A 26047-nucleotide genomic window follows, 5' to 3' on the forward strand; every position below is an offset into this window, starting at 1 on the left:
TTAGACACGCCCGTCACGTTTGAAATTACACCGCTGACTGAGACTTTTAAAAGATGCATTTCCTACTGTATTTCCTAACCAACCACCATTATTGAATCGTGTTCACAGAGTACCATCATATTCGCTTAGGTCAGATGAACCTCGACATGTCATTTTACGTTTTCATTACTTTCAAGACAAGGAGAAACTGTTTCGTTTTGTTCGATCTAAAGGTTATATTGATTTTCTGGATCTTAAGTTCCAATTCGTGGAGGATTTCAGTAAACCAATTCGGGATCAACGGGTTCGTTACAGATCTGTGATGTCGGAACTCTACAAGATGGATTTAAAACCAGCGCTGCTTTACCCTGCACGTCTAAGGATTCGTACGTCGGATGGAGCCCTCCGCTTTTTTGAATCTCCTTCGGATGCCCAGAGTTATCTCGATCAATTTTCACCTTCAACATCTTAATCGTAATTTTTAACTATCTATGTTGAGCGGAGGTTGTGAATTTGTCAGTCTTAATTTTTTTTTGTGTCCTATGTGGGCAGAAAAGTTTATTTTTGATTATTTAATATGGTTGCTAAACTTTCCTTTCAACTGCGTCATTCCTTTCTTTTTCCCAGGGGATTCTGGGTGGTTATTCCCTCATCGTCATTTTACGTATTTCCTTTGTGGCTTTAAATTTTGTAGTTTTTTAAAATCAACTTTGTTTTGTAGGTTTTCGTAACTAGTTTATGTTAATAATCTCAATTTTTTTTGTTTTGTTTTGTTTACTTATAGGGTCTGGGGTTTGATGCGTTTTTTTATATTTTCTGGCTTTTACTCTGTTATATTAGCTGTTTGTTTTAATTGAGTTACCTTTTTTTTATTCTCTTACTGTTTTATAATTAGCTGATCTTTTTTTATATTTACACTTTTTTTAGGGAGCGTATACCGGAAGTCATGGGGGTAGTTTTAGTGCTTGCTTCTTTCGGGCTGGTCTGCGTTAGATTTAGCCTTGGGGTCATGGGGTGGGGGGTGGTGGGAGGAGCTTCACGTTTTAGTTTCTTTCTTCTTGGGCTATGTACATTATTGAAGTATTGGTTGCGTTCTTCTTCCCGGTATCTCTTATTTGTTCTGTTCCCTTTCCGGGTTCGTGGGTCGAGCCTATCGTCAATCCTCCTTGATGCGGGTTGACTTTAGGGTTTATGGAGTCTATTATTAATTTTGTCTCCTGGAATACTAATGGTCTTAATCATCCTATTAAAAGGAAAAAAGTTTTTAAAGTGTTCCAGAGACTTAAAGCACAAATTTTATTTTTACAAGAGACCCATGTGCGGAGGGGGGACAGACTACGTTTTTTTAAATTCTGGAAGGAACAACAGTTTCATTCGAACTCCAATGCTAAGATTCGAGGCGTCTCTATTTTTATAGACTCCTCAGTTACTTTTATACAACATGATATTATTTCTGATCCGAATGGTAGATTTCTATTGGTTAGTGGTCTACTATTTAATAAAAAAGTAGTTTTGGTTAATGTTTATGCTCATAATATGGACTGCCCGGAATTTTATAAATCATTATTTAATCAATTCCCGAATTTGAATGAGTTTTCATTGATCTGGGGTGGAGATCTTAATACCTGTTTATCTCCAGCTTTGGAACGTTCGGCTCCTCTACGGACTTTACCTAATAAATCTGCAACTTTGATTAATTCATTCCTCTCTGATTCTGGGTCGACGGACATTTGGCGTTTTTTGCATCCTCAGGAAAAAGATTTTTCTTTTTTCTCACATGTTCACCATTCTTATTCAAGAATTGATTATTTCTTTATTGATTCTCGTCTTATTTCTTCAGTGATTAAATGTGATTATGACTCTATAACCATTTTGGATCATGCTCCTCTTAAGCTTTATATTATAATTCAGGCCAATACACAAAATAATAGACAGTGGCGTTTTAATTCGTTGTTGCTTCAGGACTCGGACTTTGTTAACTTTATGAATGAACAGATTGATCTTTTTTTTACAATTAACTATACAGAGGATATTTCTGTGAACATTCTTTGGGATACTTTTAAAGCTTATATTCGTGGTCAGATTATCTCGTATTCTGCTGCTTTGAGGAAGAAGCTGAAGCAGGAGGAGTTGGTAATCGTGGACAAGATTAAGGAAATTGATAAGAAATACGTTATAGCTCCTTCTGAGGAGTTAAGTAAACAAAGAACTGAACTTCAAATGGAACACAGTTTATTACTTTCGTCCTCGATTGTAAACCAATTAAAGAAAACAAGAAGTGAATTTTATGTACACAGTGAGAAAATTGGCAAACTCTTGGCTAATCAATTGAAATCTAATTATGCTAAATCTCAAATTAATCAGATTTATAACCAAAATGACCAACTGATACTTGACCATGTGGGGATTAATCAAACTTTCTGTGATTTTTATTCTTCCCTATATCAATCAGAGTCTCCTCGAGATTCTAAATATATGAATGATTTTTAGATAATCTAGACTTCCCTGAGATTTCACAGGATATGTCTTCTATGTTAGATACTTCCATTACCACGGATGAGATTAAGAATGTTATTTTCTCTATGAATTTGGGGAAAGCTCCTGGCCCTGATGGGTTTACTGTAGAATTTTATAAATGTTTCGCACCTTCATTAATCCCTTGGCTCTGTAGGGTTTTTGAGGCTTCATTAAAACTTGGTAAACTTCCTGAATCTTTCAATAGAGCGTCAATCTCTCTAATATTAAAGAAGGATAAAGATCCTGCTCAATGTGCATCTTATAGACCAATATTTTTATTAAATGTTGATTCTAAAGTTTTTTCTAAGTTATTAGCAAATAGATTAGAAAAAGTACTTCCTTTTATTATTTCGGAAGACCAAACGGGTTTTATTAAAGGTCGTTACTCTTTTTATAACATTCGCACACTGTTAAATATTGTTTATACCCCCTCACAAAATGTTCCTGAGTGTGTTATCTCTTTAGATGCTGAGAAAGCTTTTGATAGAGTAGAATGGCCTTATTTATTTAAGGTGCTTGAAATGTTTAATTTTAGCTCGAAATTTATATCCTGGATTAAATTGTTATATCATCCTCCTGTGGCCTCGGTCCGTACTAACTCTTTAAGCTCACCTTTTTTCCCTCTTTTTCGAGGTACTCGAAAAGGGTGTCCTCTTAGTCCTTTATTATTTGACATTGCCTTAGAACCTCTTGCAATTGCCATTCGAGAATCTCCAAATATTACTGGGATAACTCGGGGCTTAAAGTCCCATAAAATATCACTCTATGCTGATGACTTACTTTTATATATTTCTAATCCCCAAAAATCCATCCCTGCTGTTTTAGAGCTATTAGCACAATTTGGTCTTTTTTCAGGTTATAAATTAAATCTTAGTAAGAGTGAACTTTTCCCGATTAATAAACAACTTCCCTTATATCATAACTTTCCTTTTAAATTGATTAATAATTATTTTTCATATCTTGGGATTAAAATTACTTCTAAATACAAAGATTTATTTAAGATTAACTTTTTACTCTTAATTGACCATATTATTCAACTTTCATCTAAATGGTTTCCTTTATATTTAACTTTGATTGGTCGTATTAATGCAGTTAAGATGGGTTTTTTTGCCAAAATTTTTATATATATTTCAGGCATTACCAATTTTTGTTCCAAAATCTTTTTTTGATAAAGTTCACTCCAAAATTTCTTCATTTATTTGGCAAAATAAAAACCCGAGACTGGGTAAAATACATTTACAGAAAGCTAAGAGAGATGGAGGTTTAGCATTACCTAACTCTAGATTTTATTATTGGGCAATTAATATTCGACATATGGAATTTTGGTTACTTGACCAGGATATACTATCCATTCCTAAATGGGTAGCATTGGAATTACAATCTATTCAGGGCTATACACTTGGCGCTATTTTAGGCTCCTCTCTTCCTTTTGATTTGAAACGCCTTAAACAGGTATCTAACCCGATAGTTAAATATACCTTACGTATTTGGTTTCAATTCAGAAAATTTTTTGATCTTAACCAATTTGGGCTAGCGATTCCTATTTTAGGTAACATATTTTTTCCTCCCTCTTTTACGGATCGTACTTTTCAAATTTGGAAGACTAAGGGTATTTCACGGTTTTTGGATTTATTTTTAGATGGTTCCCTTATGTCTTTTGAACAATTATCTAATAAAATATAATTTATCAAGAATACATTTTTTTAGATATCTACAAGTTAGAAATTTCCTAAGTACCATACTTTCTTCCTTTCCAATGCTTCCTCCTACATACATTTTAGATACTATAATTAACCTTAATCCATGTCAGAAAGGTGCATCAGCTATTATTTATAATATTATTATGAAACTTAGGAAAGCTCCACTTGATAAGATTAGGTCAGATTGGGAACAAGAATTGGGATCTATTATTTCCGTGGATGACTGGGGGCAGATTTTACAATTAGTCAATACTTCCTCTATCTGTGCTAAACATTCCCTAATTCAATTTAAAGTTGCTCATAGAGCACATATGTCCAAAGATAAATTAGCTCGCTTTTATTCTCATATTAATCCTTTTTGTGATAGATGTCCGGGGCAGATAGCTTCTTTAACTCATATGTTTTGGTCTTGTCCTACTCTGGAAACTTTTTGGAGAGGCATTTTTAATATTATTTCCAAGGTATTGAATATAGATATCTCTCCTCACCCTATTACTGCTATCTTTGGACTACCTAAAATTTCCAGTAATCTTTCTCCTTCAGCCCGTAGAATGATTGCATTTCTTACTTTAATGGCGAAAAGATGTATTTTACAACATTGGAAAGAGCTTAATGCTCCAACTACCTTTTTTTGGTTTTGCTTGAATTTGGAGAAAATTAGAAGCAATCTTTATGACTTTTCATTTAAATTTGAACAGACCTGGAGATCTTTTATTCAATTCTTTCATTTAATGTAATATATACCCTTCTTGTTTTTTTTTACTGTTTTTAATGGAGGTCGGGATTGAGGACGTGATTTTAAGTTTTTTAACTCTGTTTGGTTTCAAGTTAGCCCATTGCTTTGCTTTGCTTTTAGTTAGTTGCACGGTGGGTTTTTTTTTTCCTTTTCTCTATTGATATATATAAAAATTAGTATACTGTTATGTTACCTTGGTATGTTATGTTTAAATTACATTGTTTGTATTTTTTTGTATTAATATCTCCTGTAATTTTATTATATTCTAACAGTGGATTAGTGCCTATATGGCTTACCTTTTTGTATACTTATTCAATAAAAAGATTTAAAAAGAAAGAAAGAATTTGCAAATCAAAGCAGAGACAGACAGTGGGCTAGCCTCTGTAAGTCTGCCTGCCTCTCTCACACAACATTTTTCTAGGCCTCCTTCCGGCTTAACAGCATTAGCGTATCGCTGTAAGTTTTACTCTAGCTAATAAATCAATCTACTTGGTTAAATTCTTCTTCCTCAAGAGGTCAAAATTACACAGGTTTCGTTCAATGGTTACATAGTTGAAATACCGTAGTAATCCCCTACACACTCGATAACAGACACTTACTGCATAGTAAACTCCTGAATAAACACCTGATGCGCAATAAAAGCACACTGAAATAAACGCTTTGAAAACAGAGTGCTACAATGTTTTCCAATATCATTTCCTTGATGAATATAGGTTTAAGACAATAAGATATAGGAGTAAAATTAGGCCTTCGAGTCTGCTCCGTTATTTCATCCATTTTCCCTGTCAGTCCCCAACCTCCTACCTCCTTCTCCTCCCCCCATCCCTTCATGCACTGACCAATCAAGAATCTATCAATCTCTGCCTTAAAATAAACATGAAGACTTGGCCTCCACAGTCGCCTATGGCAAAGAATTCCAAACAATCGCTCTGGCTAAAGAAATTACTTATCACTCTTCTCAAAGATCGGCGCTGTATTGTTAGACACGCCCGTCACGTTTGAAATTACACCGCTGACTGAGACCGGTCGCTCCGATCAAGGTGCAGGGTCCAATCGCGATCGCCGAGCTCACTACTGTCCGTGGTGGTCATTGCTGGGCCGACCTCATTCACCCAGTTACCTTGTTAACATTGCAAGCACAGGCAGACTCAGAATGCAAAAGCTTTATTGCGCAAGAATAAAAAATTATATATATATATATATATAGAAATATATATATATATATATATATATATATATATATATATACATCAAAGTTGCTGGTGAACGCAGCAGGCCAGGCAGCATCTCTAGGAAGAGGTACAGTCGACGTTTCAGGCCGAGACCCCTCGTCAGGACTAACTGAAAGAAGAGCTAGTACGAGATTTGAAAGTGGGAGGGGTAGGGGGAGATCTAAAATGATCGGAGAAGACAGGAGGGCGAGGGATGGAGCCAAGAGCTGGACAGGTGATTGGCAAATGAGATATGAGAGGATCATGAGACAGGAGGCCCAGGGAGAAGGAAAAGGGGGATGGGGGTAAACCCCAGAGGATGGGTAAGGCGTATAGTGAGAGGGAGAAAAAGGAGAGAGAGAGAAAGAATGTGTGTATATAAATAAATAACGGATGGAGTACGAGGGGGAGCTGGGCATTAGCGGAAGTTAAAGAAGACAATGTTCATGCCATCAGGTTGGAGGCTACCCAGTCGGAATATAAGGCGTTGTTCCTCCTACCCGAGTGTGGCGTCATCTTTACAGTAGAGGAGGCCGTGGATAGACATATCAGAATGGGAATGGGACGTGGAATTAAAATGTGTGGCCACTGGGAGATGCCATAATCCTCTCATATCCCTTTTGCCAATCACCTGTCCAGCTCTCGGCTCCATCCCTCCCGCTCCTGTCTTCTCCTATCATTTTGGATCTCCCCCTCCCCCTCCCACTTTCAAATCTCTTACTAGCTCTTCTTTCAGTTAGTCCTGACGAAGGGTCTCGGTCTGAAACGTCGACTGTACCGCCAGGCCTGCTGCGTTCACCAGCAACTTTGATGTGTGTTGCTCGAATTTCCAGCATCTGCAGAATTCTTCGTGTTTGCATATATATATATATGCACTTGCGGCTTATTTATACAATTATAACGTTCCGTTATATTGGCTCGTGTATGTCAAGGGGAAATCCCACCCAGCACCTGCCTCAACAGTCTCCACAGTGTCGGCTGCCGCCCGAATCAATCCCAAACCTCAATCATCAGCCAGCACACCCGGTAACTTTTAACAAGTACACTTAATAGATATTACTAATTCTATGACATTAATATAAATTCGATACAGAAAGGAAAGTAATGGGAAAAAAAGGCGCCAACACTTATCAAAGTCCAAGTTCTTCGCACGCAACCGTTGGCGCTCAATCACCACCCGAATCCTGTCGACTCACGGCTCGGGACCACCCGGAGTGATCAACCGGAGCCTCTCCGCACGTCCGCGATCCTCCTCGTCTCTCCTCCGACTCCCCGTCTCTCCTCCGACTTCCCGTCTCTCCTCCGACTCCTCGTCAAAAACCCCGTCCACCGTCCTCCCCGTCTCTCCTCCGACTCCCCGCCAAAAACCCCGTCCACCGTCCTCCTCTTCTCTCCTCCGATTCCCCACCCAAAACCCCGTCCACCATCCTCCTCGTCTGTTCTCCGACTGCCCCCAAAAACCCCCGCACGTCCGCCGTCCTCCTCGTCTGTCCTCCGACTCCCCACCCAAAACCCCGTCTACCGTCCTCCTCGTCTCTCCTCCGACTCCTCGTCTCTCCTCCGACTCCCCCCCAGAAACCCCCGTCCACAGTCATATGATACAGCATGGTATCCGAAAACAAAACGATACATGACCACCCATTGGCTAATAGCACCCTACTATCTCTAATAACCCAAGCAACTGTCTAGTTAGAGACTGTCTCAGCATTCCCCAGCATAACATAACAAAAGAAGCTATTTTAAATTTAACAAAAAAGAAAGACCCCGTACGCAATTATGGTAATAACTGATGAGCCGGTGAGTTGAAACACAGATACTACCGAACGTAGAGCGTATAGCGGTCGAGCACAGAAGCGGGTTACTTGGCCCCTCGATGTCCATGACGAGCGATTATGCAGGAGTTCCAACTCAAACTTGGTGTGTGTGTGAGAGAGAAAGAGAGATAGTGGACCTAGGAATGTATGTTAGTGAGAGACTGTACACACACACACACACACACACACACACACACACATACACACACACACACACACACACACACACACAGACACACACACACATACACACACACACACACACACACACACACACACACACACACACGCACACACACACACACACACACACACACACACACACACACACACGTAAAGTGCTGTGTTAGTATCCGTTTGACCAGGGGTCGGGAGAATTGTTTCAGCAGAGCTGTGTGCACCATAGGGGTCCTACAGTCCGGTCACTTCGCCACCCTGACGCACTGCTCTTCAATCATCTGCACGGGCCCGAGCCTCGGGCGGTCCCGGACTTTAAATCTACAGCTGAATCTCTGCGGAGAGAGAGAGAGAAAACTGGAGTCAGTGGAGTTTCCCCGCTGGTACCCCGGCAGATGCAGGAACCCTCCCTCTCGCCCGCTGACCAGCGTCGCGCAGTTCGATCACTTTGGCATATAGAGGACTCCCGTGGAAGAGAACGTCCGGGATATTAAGCGCAGTCTTCTTGCAGATGGTGGTTCTCAGCTCCCGGGACAGACGGTAAATTATCCGCTCCGCAGCCTGGAAGAGCACCCTACCGTCAGAGGGGCAGCGAATGATGAAAACATCCTACACCGGGCTACTAGGGAATGGTGCCGAGTGGCAGGCTCCAGGCCTCAGGGCCGTGCTGCCACAGCCAGTGCCCGGGCTCGATGGGGAAGGACGACAGTCTGGGGTCCTGATACAAGTCTGGTGAGGAAAACCCCTCCAAACCTCTGTAAAAGGGTGTGTATGTATCGGGCCGGGAGGGTTCGGCGAGTGACCACCCACCACCTCTTCTCTGCTGTTCAACCTCCACCACCGCGGCCCCACGTCCTCTGCAGAGGAGCTCTGCTGTACGAGAACCGCTCCCCCTCCTTCAACGTCTCCACACACTCCAACAATCCTCCGGCTCCCCGAGTCGTCCTCTCCTTCACTCCTACCCGACTCTCCTCTCCACAGCGCTCGCCCTTCCCTCAAATCTCTTTCCCCCTTCCTCCCCAAACTCCCTTCCATCTTCCACCCGACCCCTTCTCCCTAAACCCCTCACTAATCGACACGCAAAATGGTGTAGGAACCCAGCATCTATGGAAAGGAATAAACAGCCGCCGTTTCGAGCCGAGACCCTTCATCCGGGCTGGAGAGGAAGGGGAAGAAGCCAGAATATAAAAACATGACGTGGGAATGAGGATAAGATCAAAGGCGACGGGTGAAGCCAGGCGGGCCGGGGACAGAGGAAAGAATGCGTCTTTTCCCTTCGGGGATGAAACCGCAGTGTGGTCTGGATATCGTCGCCGCTGACGACGAGCCTGACGGGGGCCGGTGGTTTGTGACTGAGTGCAGCCGATGGTAAGTTCAGATCGGGAAGCGAAGTGACAGGATGAAATGGATTTTGGCAAGAAGTGAGTCGTGGGTAACGGGTTGGGATGAGGAGGTGAAGGACATTAGGACAGGGGTTGAAGATATTGTCGACGTCAAGGTAATGAACACTTTCATGTCTGACTGTGACAAAAGTCTTCACCCGGTTAGATTGACAGACTTCATAAAACTCAGATCTGGAGTATTGCGTATAGTTCTGGTCGCCCCACGAGAGGAAGGACGTTGACTCTCTGGAGAGTGTTCCTGATTAGAACGTGAAACGGTAGATTTTCCTTGATGAATACACTTTATAAGGCCGTGATATATAAAGGCAGAATTAGGCCATTTGGCCCGTCGAATTTCCTCCGCCATTTTATCATTTTCCCGCCCAGCTCCCAATCTCCTGCCTTCTCCCTGTGTTACTTCATACCCTGACCAGTCAAGAATCTATCAATCTCTGTCTTAAACGTACTTGAAGGCTTGCCTGTGGCAATTAATTCCACAGATTCACCACTCTCTGGCTGAAGAAATTACTCCACTCCCTCCTAAAAGGACGGCGCTCTATTCTGAGGCCGAGTCCTTTGGTCTCACACCCACCCGCCACACTTGAAATTACACCGCTGACTGAGATCCGTCGCTCCTATCGAGATGCTGGGTCTAAACACGATCGCTGAGCGCACTATAGTCCGTGATGGTCAGTGCTGGGTCGACCTCATTCACCGAGTTACCCTGTTAACATTGCAAACACAGGCAGACTCAGAATGCAAAAGCTTTATTGCGCAAGCATAAAAACATACATTTGCAGCTTAATTATACAATTATGGTAATAACTGCTCAAATACCCAAATACTACCGAGCACAGAACATACAGCGGTCGGGCACAGGAGCGGGTATTTGGCCCCTCAATGTCTATGACGAGCCATTTTTCAAGGGTCCAACTCAAAGATGGCGTGTGAAAGAGAGACAGACATAGCAGATTGTAACCCGGAGAATGTATATTAGTGAGCGAGTGTACACGCGTTTGTCTGTCTGCGTTGTAGAGATTGCATTACGAGGCGCCCCGGGCCGTGGTAAAGTGCTGTATTCGTATCCATTTGACCTGGTCATCAGAATTATTGCTTTAGCTTAGCGGTGCGCGCCACGCTGTGTGCCGCCGGGGTCCGACAGACCAGTCACTTGGCCGTCCTGGAGCAAGAAGATTCAGTCACCTGCATGGGCCCGACCCACGGTTGCTCCAAGACTTGAAATTTACAGGTCATTGTCTGCGGGGAAAAGCAAAGGCCAGTATTAAAAGAGTTTCCCGCCGGTACCCTAGCAGATTCATGAACCCCAGCAGATTCCAGTGTCCCTGGGGACAGGACCCCCGCCCCTCTCTCCCGAGACCACCAGTGCACTGATCGCTCACCTTGGCATATCGAGGATCCTTGTGGAAGGGACAGTTCCCGGATACAGAACTCGTAAGCAGACGGTGGTTCTCAGCGCCAGGGTGAGATAGTATATGAGCCCCGACACCACCTACAAGAGCACCTTAAAGTCAGAAAGGCCTCAAAACATCTCTACGGGGTGTCTGTGTGTATCGAGCCAGGAGTGGTCATCCATCTGCACACACACCCCCCACCTTTACTCTGCTGGTTATAAGAAATAGGAGCAGGAGTCGGCCATCTGGCCCGTCGAGCCTGCTCCGCCACTCAATAAGATCATGACTGATCTGGCCATGGACTGATCTCCACCCACCTGCCTTTTCCCCATAAACCTTAATTCCCCTACTATGCAGAAATCTATCCAACCTTGTCTTAAATATATTTACTGACGTAGCCTCCACTGCTTCATTGGGCAGTGAATTCCACAGATTCACCACTCTCTGGGAAAAGCAGTTCCTTCTCGTCTCTGTCTTAAATCTACTGCCCTGAATCGTGAGGCTATGTCCCCTAGTTCTAGTCTCACCTAGCAGTGGAAACAACTTTCCTGCCTCTATCTCTTTCATAATTGTATTTTTCTCCAAGATTTCTTCTCATTTTTCTGAATTCCAGCAAGCACAGCCCCAGGCGATTCAATCTCTCCTTAAACTCTCACAGCCTCCTCTCCAGTCTCAACATGGTGAAGCTCCAAAGCCAGTATATCCTTCCTCAAGCAAGGAGACCAGAACTGCACGCTGTACTCCAGGTGTCACGTCACCAGTACCCTGTACAGTTGCAGCATAACCTCCCTGCTCTTGAATTCAATCCCTCCAGCAATGAAGGCCAACATCCCATTTGCCTTCTTGATAGCTCGCTGTACATGCAAACCAACCTTTCGTGATTCATGCACAAGCACTCCCGAGTCCCTCTGCACAGCAGCGTGCTGCAATCTTTCACCATTTAAATAATAATCTGCTCTTCCTTTTTACCTTCCCAAGTGGATGAACTCGTATTTACGAACATTGTATTCCATCTGACAGACAGCTGCCTACTGACTTAACCTATACATATCTCTGTGTAGATTCTCCGTATTCTCTCTCGCCCTCTGCCAGACACCCCTCTTCCTACTTTCCCCTCCTCATGCCCCTCCCTTCCCCCTCCACACCATCTTCCCCCGCTCCCTCTGCTCCTCCCACTCTCTCTCCCTCTACTTCTCCCTCTCCACCTCACTATCTTCCTCCTCCCTCACCTCCCCTCCTTCCCTCTCCTCCTACCCCTTTTATACCCTCCTTCTCTGCTCCCCATCCTCACCTCCCCTCCGCCCACCCTTCCCCTTCCCCCTCTCCTCCGCACTTCCCCTCCTCTGCCCACCGCGTCTATTCCGCACTTACCCGCACTCGCTCCCCCTCCCCCTCTGCTCCCCAGTCCCCCTCCCCCTAATCTCCACTTCCCACTCCTCCTGCCTCGCTTCCCCACCCCTCACCCTCTCTCCCCACTATTCCTCCTTTGCCCAGCCTGTCTATTCCCCACTTACCCCCACTCTCTCCCTCTCCCCCTCTCAATTGCTTCTCCCCTCCCCCTCTCCTCCCCAGTTCCCCTCCCGATCTACTCCCTACTTCCCCTCCTGCTCCCTCCCCACCCGTCTACCTCTCCTCCTCTTCCTCCTGCTCCATCTACCGTTCCTCCCCCTCTCCCACTTCCCCATCTCTCCTCCCCGCTCCCCCCGTCCCAGTTCCTCCTCCCTCCCCTACCCCTCTCCTCCCTCCCCTCCCCTCCTCCTACTTCTCTCCCCATCAGCTGTTTTTGGGCCGATATCACATTCGACACCGCTATGAAACAAGTCGCTGGATTTGCTGTTGAAGTCCTCCTCCGCCAGCCGGATCGCGTTCACCACCCCCGGGTCATCTGTGAGCACGGGGCAGAGGCCGCCCGGCGTGCAGGGCGCCACCACCTCCGCCGCCCCCAACATCAACACCAACACCACCAGAACCGGACCCATCTTCCTCCGCGGAAAAGCAAATAACAGGTGCTGGCGTCTTTTCCTCCGCCCTTCGCTCGTCACTCCGCCCCGCTCTGGCCACGTCATCCTTCTGCGGGACTTCCGCTCACAAATCCGCAATCTCCCCACTACTTTTTGTGACATTGCAAACACGACAAGATCTTTTCTTCAGGACTGTGAGGGAAGGGGAAAGACGTCTGGATAAGAAGCTGGAGGGAGGGGACGGACGCTAGCTGGAAGGTGATAGGTGAAGCCGGGTGAGTGGGAGAGAGGAAGGAACAAGAGGGGAGAGGAGAGTGGATCATAGGGAAGGGATAGAACATAGAATAGTACAGAACAGTACAGGCCCTTCAGCCCACTATGTTGTGCCGACCCCCAAACCCTGCCTCCCATATAAGCTCCCACCTTAGATTCCTCCATATACCTGTCTAGTAGTCTCTTAAACTTCACTAGTGTATCTGCCTCCACCACTGACTCAGGCAGTGCATTCCACGCACCAACCACTCTCTGAGTAAAAAACCTTCCTCTAATGTCCCCCTTGAACTTCCCACCCCTTACCTTAAAGCCATGTCCTCTTGTATTGAGCAGTGGTGCCCTGGGGAAGAGGCGCTGGCTATCCACTCTATCTATTCCTCTTATTATCTTGTACACCTCAATCATGTCTCCTCTCATCCTCCTTCTCTCCAAAGAGTAAAGCCCTAGCTCCCTTAATCTCTGATCATAATCCATACTCTCTAATCCAGACAGCATCCAAGTAAATCTCCTCTGTACCCTTGCCAATGCTTCCACATCCTTCCTATAGTGAGGTGACCAGAACTGGACACAATACTCCAAGTGTGGCCTAACCAGAGTTTTTTAGAGCTGCATCATTACATCGCGACTCTTAAGCTCTATCCCTCCACTTATGAAAGCTAACACCCCATAAACTTTCTTAACTACCCTATCCACCTGTGAGGCAACTTTCAAGGATCTGTGGATATGTACCCCGAGATGCCTCTGCTCCTCCACACTACTAAGTATCCTGCCATTTACTTTGTACTCTGCCTTGGAGTTTGCCCTTCCAAACTGTACCACCTCACACTTCTCCGGGTTGAACTCCATCTGCCACTTCTCAGCCCACTTCTGCATCCTATCAATTTCTCTGCAATCTTTGACAATCCTTTACACTATCTACAACACCACCAACCTTTGTGTCGTCTGCAAACTTGTCAACACACCCTTCTACCACAACATCCAGGTCGTTAATAAAAATCACGAAAAGTAGAGGTCCCAGAACAGATCCTTGTGGGACACCACCAGTCACAATCCTCCAATCTGAATGTTAACCCTCCACCACCACCCTCTGCCTTCTGCAGGCAAGCCAATCCTGAATCCACCTGGCCAAACTCCCCTGGAACCCATGCCTTCTAACTTTCTGAATAAGCCTACCGTGTGGAACCTTGTCAAATGCCTTGCTAAAATCCATATAGATCACATCCACTGCACTACACTCATCTATATGCCTGGTCACCTCCTCAAAGAACTCTATCAGGCTTGTTAGACACGATCTGCCCTTCACAACGCCATGCTGACTGTCCCTGATCAGACCATGATTCTCTAAATGCCTATATATCCTATCTCTAAGAAACGTTTCCAACAGCTTTCCCACCACAGACGTAAGGCTCACTGGTCTATAATTACCCGGACTATCCCTACAAGCTTTTTTGAACAAGGGAACAACATTCGCCTCCCTCCAATCCTCCGGTACCATTCCCGTGGACAACGAGGACATAAAGATCCTGGCTAGAGGCTCAGCAATCTCTTCTCTCGCCTCGTGGAGCAGCCTGGGGAATATTCCATCAGGCTCCGGGGACTTATCTGTCCTAATGTATTTTAACAACTCCAACACCTCCTCTCCCTTAATATCAGCATGCTCCAGAACATCAACCTCACTCATATTGTCCTCATCATCATCAAGTTCCCTCTCATTGGTGAATACCGAAGAGAAGTATTCATTGAGGACCTCGCTCACTTCCACAGCCTCCAGGCACATCTTCCCACCTTAATCTCTAATCGGTCCTACCTTCACTCCTGTCATCCTTATTTTCTTCACATAATTGAAGAATGCCTTGGGGTTTTCCTTTACCCTACTCGCCAAGGCCTTCTCATGCCCCCGTCCTGCTCTTCTCAGCCCCTTCTTAAGCTCCTTTCTTGCTTCCCTATATTCCTCAATAGACCCATCTGATCCTTGCTTCCTAAACCTCATGTATGCTGCCTTCTTCCACCTGACTAGATTTTCCACCTCACTTGTCACCCATGGTTCCTTCACCCTACCATTCTTTATCTTCCTCACCGGGACAAATTTATCCCTTACATCCCGGAAGAGATCTCTAAACATCGACCACATGTCCATAGTACATTTCCCTGCAAAAACATCATCCCAATTCACATCCGCAAGTTCTATCCTTATAGCCTCATAATTTGCCTTTCCCCAATTAAAAATTTTCCTGTCCTCTTTGATTCCATCCTTTTCCATGATAATTATAACGGCCAGGGAGCGGTGGTCACTGTCCCACGGATGCTCACCCACTGAGAGATCTGTGACCTGACCCTGCTCATTAGCTAGTACTAGATATAGTATAGCATTCCCCCCTGGTTGGCCTGTCCACATACTGTGACAGAAATCCATCCTGGACACACTTAACAAATTCTGCCCCATCTAAACCCTTGGAACTAATCAGGTGCCAATCACTATTAGGAAAGGTAAAGTCACCCATGATTACAACCCTGTTATTTTTGCACCTTTCCAAAATCTGCCTCCCAATCTGCTCCTCTGTATCTCTGCTGCTACCAGGGGGCCTATAGAATACCCCCAGTAGAGTAACTGCTCCCTTCCTGTTCCTGACTTCCACCCATATTGACTCAAAAGAGGATCCTGCTACATTACCCATTCACCATTTCAGCCCTTCTACCTTACTGTCTTTACACCGTTTATTCTGCTTCTCTTTCCTCAAAGCATCTCTGCATGTTAGATCTGGCTTTACTCCATGCACTTCTTTCACTGCTCTATCGCTCTGGTTCTCATCGCCCTCGTAAAATTAGTTTAAACCCTCCCGAACCATGCTAGCAAACCTACCTGCAAGGATATTGCTCCCCCCTCGAGTTCAGGTGCAACCCATCCAATCTGTACAGGTCCCACCTTCCCCAGAAGAGATCCTAATGATCTAAAAATCTAAAACCCTGCTCCCTGCACCAACTCCTCAGCCACGCATTCAACTGCCATCTCCTCCAATTCTTACCATCTCTGTCACGTAGCACTGGCAGCAATCCTGAGAACGTCACCCTTGAGGTCCTGTTCTTCAGTCTTCTGCTTAATTCCCGAAACTCACACTTCAGGACCCCATCCCTCTTCCTGCCTATGTCTTTGGTCCCAACATGTCTCTGCTCAGTCTGAGCTATTCAAATATTGATTATCTAATTAACGGCTTACTGCTGATCTATTCAAATGTTGATTGACTTGATTGCACAGACCAACTGCCAAAGCTGCCAGAATCTCTCGAGTCAAAGCCTCAAAGCTCCACTCCTTCACTGGCCCACTCAAGCTCTGGCCGCTTCGCTTGAGCTGTCCCTCTATTTATCTGTTTGTGCTTTTCAAAATGTTTGGTCACCTGACCTCGACTGCCCAATCAGCTGCTTTCTGCTGAGTCTGAGCTATTCAAATCTTGATTGTCTAATTAACGGCTTACCGCTGATCTATTCAAATCTTGATTGACTTGATAGCACAGACCAACTGCCAAAACTGCCAGAATCTCTCGAGAGGAGGAGGGGACCCTGGTGGAGGTCATAAGAAGTAAATGGTCAGAGTTGGGAAGATGAAGAAGGGGGTGGGGAACGGTTTCATACCACAAGGAGAAAATTATTCATGACATTGTGGTGAAGCTTCCCAGACGGAATATAAGGTGTCGCTTCTGCACCCTGAGGGTGACCTCATTTTGGCATATTTTGGCCTTGGACGGACAAGCTGCAACGGAAACGGGAATGGAAATCGGAATTAAGAGTTTCGGCTACGGCAAGCCCGCTTGTGGCAGACGGTGGTGGTGGTGGTGCAGGTGCTGGTAGTGGCCCCCTACTTTCCTACGGTGTTGACTGTTCGTCAGCTGAACCAGGCCAGGAAGCTCACGACGTAACTCGCAATTGGTCGAAGCTTACACTTTTTCGCCTCTACAAGAACAAGAATGTGACCAGGCCAACCACTTAAAACATTAATTCTACTCTCCTCTGTTTACCAATACTCATTCAAACCGCTCCTCCACTTCTAATCACAACAATCGGGAATCTCCGATTGTTCAGACGATCGACCCTTCTTCTCCCACCCCTGGCATGCACTTTCTTCCTTGCGATGATAATTCTTCGAGGTCATCGCTATTATGCATTTGAAGCCTCTGCTTTCTTTTCATTCCATTCCAGTTCAAATGTTGCTTTCACTGTCAGCGTTATCTGACGGTCCTGTAACACCTTCCCACTGGATATAGTTCGACAGCTACACAGCTTCTCTTGTCTCCTTCTATTCTTGTTCAAACCAAGTCACTTAGACAGTGGGTCGAGGTACCGAGACGACTTCTGCAAACCTGACATTGTACTCAACACACAGCTTATCTGAGAATGTTCTCAGGTTTTGCAGCAACTCATTGTCACAACATTCAATTGCTCTGATTCGTTTACCCCCGAGGAAGAATCAGTTCTCAAACAGTTCACAAGATGGAGGCTACAGGGCAGCCTCACAAAATGGCGGACTCTAGTCCGTCAAGCACATGGCAAAAGCAAAGACAATTGGTTTGTCTGTTTCCACTAACGTCGACCCATTCGAGTTTGACACTTTCTCCCATATTTTCACGCCCCCCACCCCCGGTCAACAATGGATCTCACCGATGTAGAGGAGGCTGCGTCAAGAGCACCAAACACAATAGACCACTCCAGCAGATTCGCAGGTGAAGTGCTGCCTCACCTGGAAGGACAGTTTGGGGCCCTCAGTGGAGGTGGCTGGGCAGGTTAGGCAATTTGCAGGGATAAGTGCCTGGAGGGAGATTAGTGGGGAGGGATGAATGGACAAGGGAATTACGGAAGGAGCCATCTCTGTGGAAAGTGGATTGATGGGGGTAGGCGGTGTGGTGGGGTCAGTGGAAGTTGTGGCGGATGGTGTGTTGGGTGCGGAGGCTGATGGAGGGGTACGCAAGAACAAAATGGACTCCATCACTATTAAGGCAGCGGGAAGAGTGTGTGAGCGTGGATGATCGGGAAATGGAGGAGATGCGGGCGAGGGCAGCATCAATAGTGGAGGTGGGGGGAGCGGTTCTCTAAAGAAGGAGGACATCTCTGATGTCCTGGAATGGAAAGCCTCGTCCTGAAGGTGAGGAGACTGAGAAATGCAAATAGCATTTTTGCCGGAGACGGTGTGGGAAGAGTTATAGTCAAGATAACCATGGGGATCAAGTTTATAAAAGATATCTGTTGCCTGTTTGTATATAGAGACAGAGAGAAGAAGAAAGGGGAGGGAGGTGTCGGAAATGCACCAAGTGAATGTAAGGGCCGGGTGGAAGTTAGGCCGTTCTGTGCAGCCGACATGAACGGGCAGGCATAGGTAGGGCCCGTGCCGGCGCCCTTGGCTACCCGTCCGGTTCGGAGAGAGAGAGAGGAGAAAGAACCGGGTCCGCCAGGCGGAGTAGGGCGGTGTTGGAATGGGATTCGGTGGTTCTTCTGTCAAGGAAGAAGCGGAAAGGCTTTGAAACCTTCCTGATTGGTAGTGCGGCTAGGGAGGACGGAGGAAGAAAGGCTGAACATCCAAGGTGAAGTTGAGGTGCTCAGGGCCAGGCAATCGAAGGTTACGGAGAAGAGAGAGGGCATGAGAACTGTAAAATAATACTAAAAGACCAGTGGGGGAAGACCCGAGAGCTCAAGCGGGATTAAAAACAAAAATGGTCCTTTGATGTACATTCTCTGATATAGACTTCGATCCGAGACTATTAAGAACTTTAAAAACAAGTAAGGAAACCTTAAGATCAATTCCAAAACATCCAGGAAGCCATTGCAGAGTAGGTCGGGCAGGAATGATGTTCTCTCTCAAAGTCTAGCAGTGGTGTTCAGAATGAATTTGTGTACGAAACGCCCTCCTGTCCACCGCTCCTCGTTTCAGAGAATGGTGCAAAGAAACACAGAAAAACAGAAACAAAACATCCAGTAAGTGGCTGTTCTGTGGGGAAAAACACCTTGCCCATCAGTGGTTGGAGTGGTAGGGCCTATTCTGGAGTTGGGGTATATGGCAAATATTAATTTGACCAGCGACGAATCTGCAGACCTGAACATGGATTGTAGATTGAATTCAAAGTGCAGTCCTGAACAATAACTCTCCCTGAGCTGTGCGATGTAGTCCAATGCAAACCGGACATCGCTGATTAACACACATTGTGGGTGTCCTGAGTGTGGGTGCGAAGAGGGAGGTGATTGAATACTACATGTAATCTAAAGGAAGCACTGTAGATACATAGTAACTATAGAATAGTCCTGCTCTTGCTTTGATCTTTGGCATATAGAAATGTCACAGAGTATTGGGTCGTGAGGTCTCTTCCCCCGAGAGCGTCTCATTTTGTTGAATAAAAATCTTTTGTATCCACCAGCTTCATTCAGTGTCTCTGTGGCAACTTTGTTCTCGTTACAAGAGGAGAATGGCCAGACTGGTTCAAATAACCAGATCTTACAACGGTGGTGTGCAGAAGAGCATCTCTGAACACACAACACGTCGAACCTCGAAGTGGACGGGCTACAGCAGAAGATCATGAACATACACTCAGCGGCCACTTTTTTAGATACAGGAGGCACCTGATGTAGTGGCCATTGAGTGTACAGGACATTCGATAAGCTGTAGTCAAAGCTAAAGTGAAATTTATTATCAGGGTCACGACATACAACTCTGAGATTCATTTTCCTGCGGGAATACTCAGCAAATCCATAGAATAGTAACTGTAGACTGGATCACTGAAAGATCAACCGGAGTGCACAACAAACTGTGTAAATGCAAATATCAATAAATAACGAGAACATGAGATAAAGGGTCCTTAAAGTAATATGATTGGTTGTAGGGGCATCTCAATAGATGAATGTAGTTATCACCTTTTGTTGGAGACCCTGATGGTTGAGGGGTAGTAACTACTCCTGAACCTCGTGGTGTGAATCTTGAGGCTCTTGTACCTTCTACCTGATGGCAGCAGCGAGAGGAGAGCAGGGCCTGGGTGGTGGGGGTCTCTGATGATGGATGCTGCTTGCCTCCGATGGCAATGTTTCATGTAGACGTGCTCAATGGATGGGAGGGTTTTACCTGTGATGGACTGGGACGAATCCACTACATTTTGTAGGATTTTCCACTCGAAGGTTTTGTTGTTCCCATGCCAGGCTGTGATGCAGCCAGTCATGTCCTTGATTCATATAGTTTTAAGACCATGAACTATGGTCTTAATCAAAATTAGGATCAAAATTAGGCCTTAGAGTCTGCTGCGTCATTTTATCCATACTTCCTATCAGCCCCCAGTCTCCTACCTCCTTCACCTCCGCACCTCATCCCTTCCTCCCTGACCAATCAAGAATCTATCAATCTCTGCCCTTAGATAAACATAAACACTTGGGCTCCAAAGCCGCCTCTGGCAAAGAATTCCAAAGAATCGCTCTGGCTAAAGAAATTACTCATCACCCTTCTCAAAGGTCAGCGCTCTATTGTCAGACACGCCCGCCACGTTTGAAATCGCACCGCTGACTGAGACGCGTCGCTCCGATCAAGGTGTAGGGTCTAACCGCGATCTCCGAGCTCACTACAGCCCGTGGTGGTCAGTGCTGGGGCGACCTCATTCACCCAGTTACCCTGTTAACATTGCAGGCACAGGCAGATTCAGAAGGCAAAAGTTTTATTGCGGTGAATAAAAAATATATATATACATACACACACATCAAAGTTGCTGGTGAACGCAGCAGGCCAGACAGCATCTCTAGGAAGAGGTACAGTCGACGTTTCGGGCCGAGACCCTTCGTCAGGACTAACTGAAGGAAGAGCTAGTAAGAGATTTAAAAGTGGGAGGGGGAGGGGGAGATCCAGAATGATAGGAGAAGACAGGAGGGGGAGGGATGGAGCCAAGAGTTGAACAGGTGATTGGCAAAAGGGATATGAGAGGATCATGGGACAGGAGGCCCAGGGAGAAGGAAAAGGGGAAGGGGGCAAACCCAGAGGATGGGCAAGGAGTGATAAAAACATCCTACACCGGGCTGCTGGGGAATGGTACCGACTGACACGCTCCAGGCCTCAGGGCCGTGGTGGCACAGCCAGTGCCCGGGATCGATGGGGAAGGCCCACAGTCTGGGCTCCTGATAGAATGGTGAGGAAAACCCCTCCAAACCTCTGTAAAAGGGGGTGCATGTATCGGGCCGGGAGGATACGGCGAGTGGCCACCAGTCACCTCTTCTCTGCTGTTCAACCTCCACCTCCCCGGCCCCACGTCTCCTGCACAGGAGCTCTGCTGTGGGAGCACCGCTCCCCCTCCTTCAACATCTCCACACACTCCAACAATCCTCCGGCTCCCCGACTCGTCCTCTCCTTCACTCCTACCCGACCCTCCTCCCCACAGCGTTCGCCCCCCCTCCCATCTCTTCCCCTCTTCCTCCCCAAACTCCCTTCCATCTTCCACCCGACCCCTTCTCCCTAAACCCCTCACTAATCGACACGCAAAATGGTGTAGGAAACCAGCATCTATGGAAAGGCAGAAACAGCCGCCGTTTCGGGCCGGGACATTTCATCCGGGCTGGAGAGGAAGGGGAAGAGGCCAGAAGATAAAAACATGATGTGGAAATGAGGATAAGATCAAAGGCGACAGGTGAAGCCAGGCGGGCCGGGGGCAGAGGAAAGAATGCGTCTTTTCCCTTCGGGGATGAAACCGCAGTGTGGTCTGGATATCGTCGCCGCTGACGAAGAGCCTGACGGGGGCCGGTGGTTTGTGACTGAGCGCAGCCGATGGTAAGTTCAGATCGGGAAGCTCAGTGACAGGATGAAATGGCTTTTGGCAAGAACTGAGTCGTGGGTAACGGGTTGGCTTGAGGAGGTGAAGGGGAGTAGGACCGGGGTTGGAGATATTGTCGACGTTAAGGTAATGAACACTTTCATGTCTGACTGTGACAAAAGTCTTCACCTGGTTAGAGTGACAGACTTCATAAAACTCAGATCTGGAGTATTTCGGATAGTTCTGGTTTCCCCACTGGAGGAAGGACGTTGAGGCTCTGGAGAGTATTCCTGATTAGAACTTGAAACGGTACATTTTTCATGATGAATACACTTTATAAGGCCGTGAGATATAAAGGCAGAATTAGGCCATTTGGTCCGTCGAATCTCCTCCGCCATTTCATCATTTTCCCTCCCACCCTCAATTTCCTGCCTTCTCCCCGTGTTAGTTCATTCCCTGACCAGTCGACAATCTATCAATCTCTGTCTTAAACGAATTCCACAGATTCACCACTCTCTGGCTGAAGAAATTACTGCTCTCCCTCTTAAAAGGACGGCCCTCTATTCTGAGGCCGTCCTCTGGTCTCACACCCACCCGCCACATTTGAAATTACACCACTGACTGAGACCCGTCGCTCCTATCGAGATGCTGGGTCTAACCACGATCGCTGAGCGCACTATAGTCTCTGGTGGTCAGTGCTGGGTCGACCTAATTCACCGAGTTACCCTGTTAACATTGCAAACACAGGCAGACTCAGAATGCAAAAGCTTTATTGCGCAAGCATAAAAACATACATTTGCAACTTGATTATAAAATTATGTTAATAAGCGGTCAGCCCGTGAGTTGAAACCCAGATACTACTTCCACCCCTCGGGCTATCCTGTCCCGCAGCTTCCTCGGGCACTTCGCTTTCACTAACACGTGTGTATCTTTGGGGTGCATCTGGTGAAGTTCAATCATTTCCTCGAGTTTGCGCCAGAATTCTGAAATCCCACAGGCGACCTTAAGTGAGGGGAACTCGGACAAAATGCTCTGTTTCTCCCCGGGGGTGAATGGCTCATGAGAGAGAGAGGGATAGTAGCCCGGGGAATGTATGTTAGTGAGCGACTGCATAAACACGCGCGTTTGTCTGAGTGCGTTGTGGAGATTGCATTACGAGGCGCCCCGGGCCGTGGTAAAGTGCTCTATTCGTATCCATTTGACCTGGTCATCAGAATTATTGCTTTAGCTGAGCGGTGCGCGCCACGCTGTGTGCCGCAGGGGTCCTACAGACCGGTCACTTGGCCGTCCTGGAGCAAGAAGATTCAGTCACCTGCGTGGGCCCGATCCACAGTTGCTCCAAGACTTGAAATTTACAGGTCATTGTCTGCGGGGAAAAGCAAAGGCCAGTATTAAAAGAGTTTCCCGCCGGTACCCCAGCAGATTCATGAATCCCCACCAGGTTCCAGTGTCCCTGGGGACAGGGCCCCCGCCCCTCTCTCCCGAGACCACCAGTGCACTGATCGCTCACCTTGGCATATTGAGGATCCTTGTGGAAGGGACAGTTCCGGGAAACAGAACTCTTCTTGCAGACGGTAGTTCGCAGCTCCAGGGTGAGATAGTAAATGAACCCCGAGACCACCTGCAAGAGCACCTTACAGTCAGAAAGGCCTCAAAACATCTCTACGGGGTGTCTGTGTGTATCGAGCCAGGAGTGGTCATCCATCTGCACACACCCCCCACCTTTACTCTGCTGGTCATAAGAAATAGGAGCAGCAGTCGGCCATCTGGCCCGTCGAGCCTGCTCCGCCACTCAATAAGATCATGACTGATCTGGCCATGGACTCATCTCCACCCACCTGCCTTTTCCCCATAAACCTTAATCCCCCTACTATGCAGAAATCTATCCAGCCTTGTCTTAAATATATTTACTGACGTAGCCTCCACTGCTTCATTGGGCAGAGAATTCCACAGATTCACCACTCTCTGGGAAAATCAGTTCCTCCTCATCTCTGTCTTAAATCTACTGCACTGAATCTTGAGGCTATGTCCCCTAGTTCTAGTCTCACCTAGCAGTGAAAACAACTTTCCTGCCTCTATCTCTTTCATAATTGTATTTTTCACTAAAATTTCCTCTCATTTTTCTGAATTCCAGCAAGTACAGTCCCAGGCGATTCAATCTCTCCTTTTCGTCTCACACCCTCCTCTCTAGTCTCTACATGGTGAACCTCCAAAGCCAGTAGATCCTTCCTCAAGCAAGCAGACCAGAACTGCACGCTGGACCCCAAGTGCCACGTCACCAGTACCCTGTACAGTTGCAGCATAACCTCCCTGCTCTTGAATTCAATCCCTCCAGCAGTGAAGTCCGACATCCAATTTGCCTGCTTGATAGCCCGCTGTACCTGCAAACCAACATTTTGTGATTCATGCACAAGCACTCCCGAGTCCCTCTGCACAGCAGCGTGCTGCAATCTTTTACCATTTCAATAATAATCTGCTCTTCCTTTTTACCTTCCCAAGTGGATGACCTCGTATTTACCGACATTGTATTCCACCTGACAGACAGTTGCCTACTGACTTAACCTATACATATCTGTGTAGATTCTCCGTATTCTCTCTCGCCCTCTCCCCCACATACTTCTCCCCACTCTCCCTTCCTGTTGCCCCTCCCTTACCCCTCCACCCCATCTTCCCCCTCTCCCATTCGTCCTCCCACTCTCCCTCCCTCTACTTCTCCCTCTCCCCCTCACTATTTTCCTCCTCCCTCACCTCCCCTCCTTCCCTTTCCTTCCTACCCCTTTTATCCCCTCCTTCTCTACTCCCATCCTCTCCTCCCATCCCCCTGCCCCACCCATCCCCTTCACCCTGTCCTCCCCACTTCTCCTCCTCTGCCCAGCCTGTCTATTCCCCACTTGCCCTCACTCTCTCCCCTCTCCATTGCTTCTCCCCTCCCCCTCTCCTCCCCAGTTCCCCTCCCCATCTACTACACACTTCCCCTCCTCCTCCCTCCCCACCCCTCACCCTCCTGCTCAATCTACCCTTCCTCCCCCTCTCCACCTTCCCCATCTCTCCTCCTCTCAACTTCCCCATTCCCCGGCTCCCCCTCCTCACTCTCCCCTTCTACTCCCCGCTCCCCCTGCCCCAACCCGTCCTCCCTCCCCTACCCCTCTCCTCCCTCCCCTCTCCTCTTCCTATTTCTCTCCCCATCACCTGTTTTTGGGCCGATAACACATTCGACACCGCGCTATGAAACAAGTCGCTGGATTTGCTGTTGAAGTCCTCCGCCGCCACCTGGATCGCGTTCACCACCCCGGGGTGATCTGTGGACACGGGGCAAAGGCCGCCCGGCATGCAGGGCGTCACCACCTCCGCCGCCCCCAACATCAACACCAACACCACCAGAACCGAACCCATCTTCCTCCGCAGTAAAGCAAATAACAGGTCCTGGCGTCTTTTCCTCCGCCCTTCACTCGTCACTCCCACGTCTCTGGCCACGTCATCCTTCTGCGGGACATCCACTCACAAATCCCCAATCTCCCCACGTCTTTTTGTGACATTGCAAACACGAGAAAGGAGCAGATGCTAGAAATCCAAACAACGCACACACAAACACAAAATGCTGGAGGAACTCTGCAGGCCAGGCAGCATCCATGGGGGAAAAGAAAGTACAATCGACGTTTCGGGCCTAGACCCTTCGGCAGGACTATGGAAAAGAGAGATTTTGGGCCAAGATATTTTCTTCAGGACTGAGAGGGAAGGGGAAAGACGTCTGGATAAGAAGCTGGAGGGAGGGGAAGGGCGCTAGCTGGATGGTGATAGGTGAAGCCGGGTGAGTGGGAGAGAGGAAGGAACTAGAGGGGAGAGGAGAGTGGACCATAGGGAAGGGATAGAACATAGAATAGTACAGCACAGTACAGGCCCTTCGGCCCACAATGTTGTGCCGACCCTCAAACCCTGCCTCCCATATAAGCCCCCACCTTAGATTCCTCCATATACCTGTCTAGTAGTCTCTTAAACTTCACTAGTGTATCTGCCTCCACCACTGACTCAGGCAGTGCATTCCACGCACCAACCACTCTCTGAGTTAAAAACCTTCCTCTAATATCCCCCTTGAACTTCCCACCCCTTTTAAAGCCATGTCGTCTTCTAT

General features: G+C 46.9%; 2 protein-coding genes across 2 annotated transcripts; both read right to left on the bottom strand.

Annotated features, from left to right (window-relative positions):
* Positions 1–10320: 10320 nt before the first annotated feature.
* LOC140188879 (cystatin-like) lies at positions 10321–12994 on the bottom strand. Its single transcript, XM_072245539.1, has 3 exons — positions 12691–12994; positions 10917–11026; positions 10321–10773 (listed from the first exon to the last, which is right to left on the bottom strand). Exons 1-3 carry the CDS (start codon positions 12992–12994, stop codon positions 10684–10686), a joined length of 504 nt encoding a protein of 167 aa, XP_072101640.1. The 3' UTR covers positions 10321–10683.
* Positions 12995–23194: 10200 nt separating this feature from the next.
* On the bottom strand, positions 23195–25311 carry LOC140189362 (cystatin-2-like). The gene is made up of 3 exons (XM_072246106.1): positions 25108–25311; positions 23429–23539; positions 23195–23284 (listed from the first exon to the last, which is right to left on the bottom strand). The coding sequence occupies exons 1-3, from the start codon at positions 25309–25311 to the stop codon at positions 23195–23197; spliced, it is 405 nt and encodes a 134-aa protein (XP_072102207.1).
* Between the last annotated feature and the right edge of the window lie 736 nt (positions 25312–26047).

Source organism: Mobula birostris, chromosome 28 (genome assembly GCF_030028105.1).
Source record: "Mobula birostris isolate sMobBir1 chromosome 28, sMobBir1.hap1, whole genome shotgun sequence".
NCBI classification, from domain to species: Eukaryota; Metazoa; Chordata; class Chondrichthyes; order Myliobatiformes; family Myliobatidae; genus Mobula; species Mobula birostris.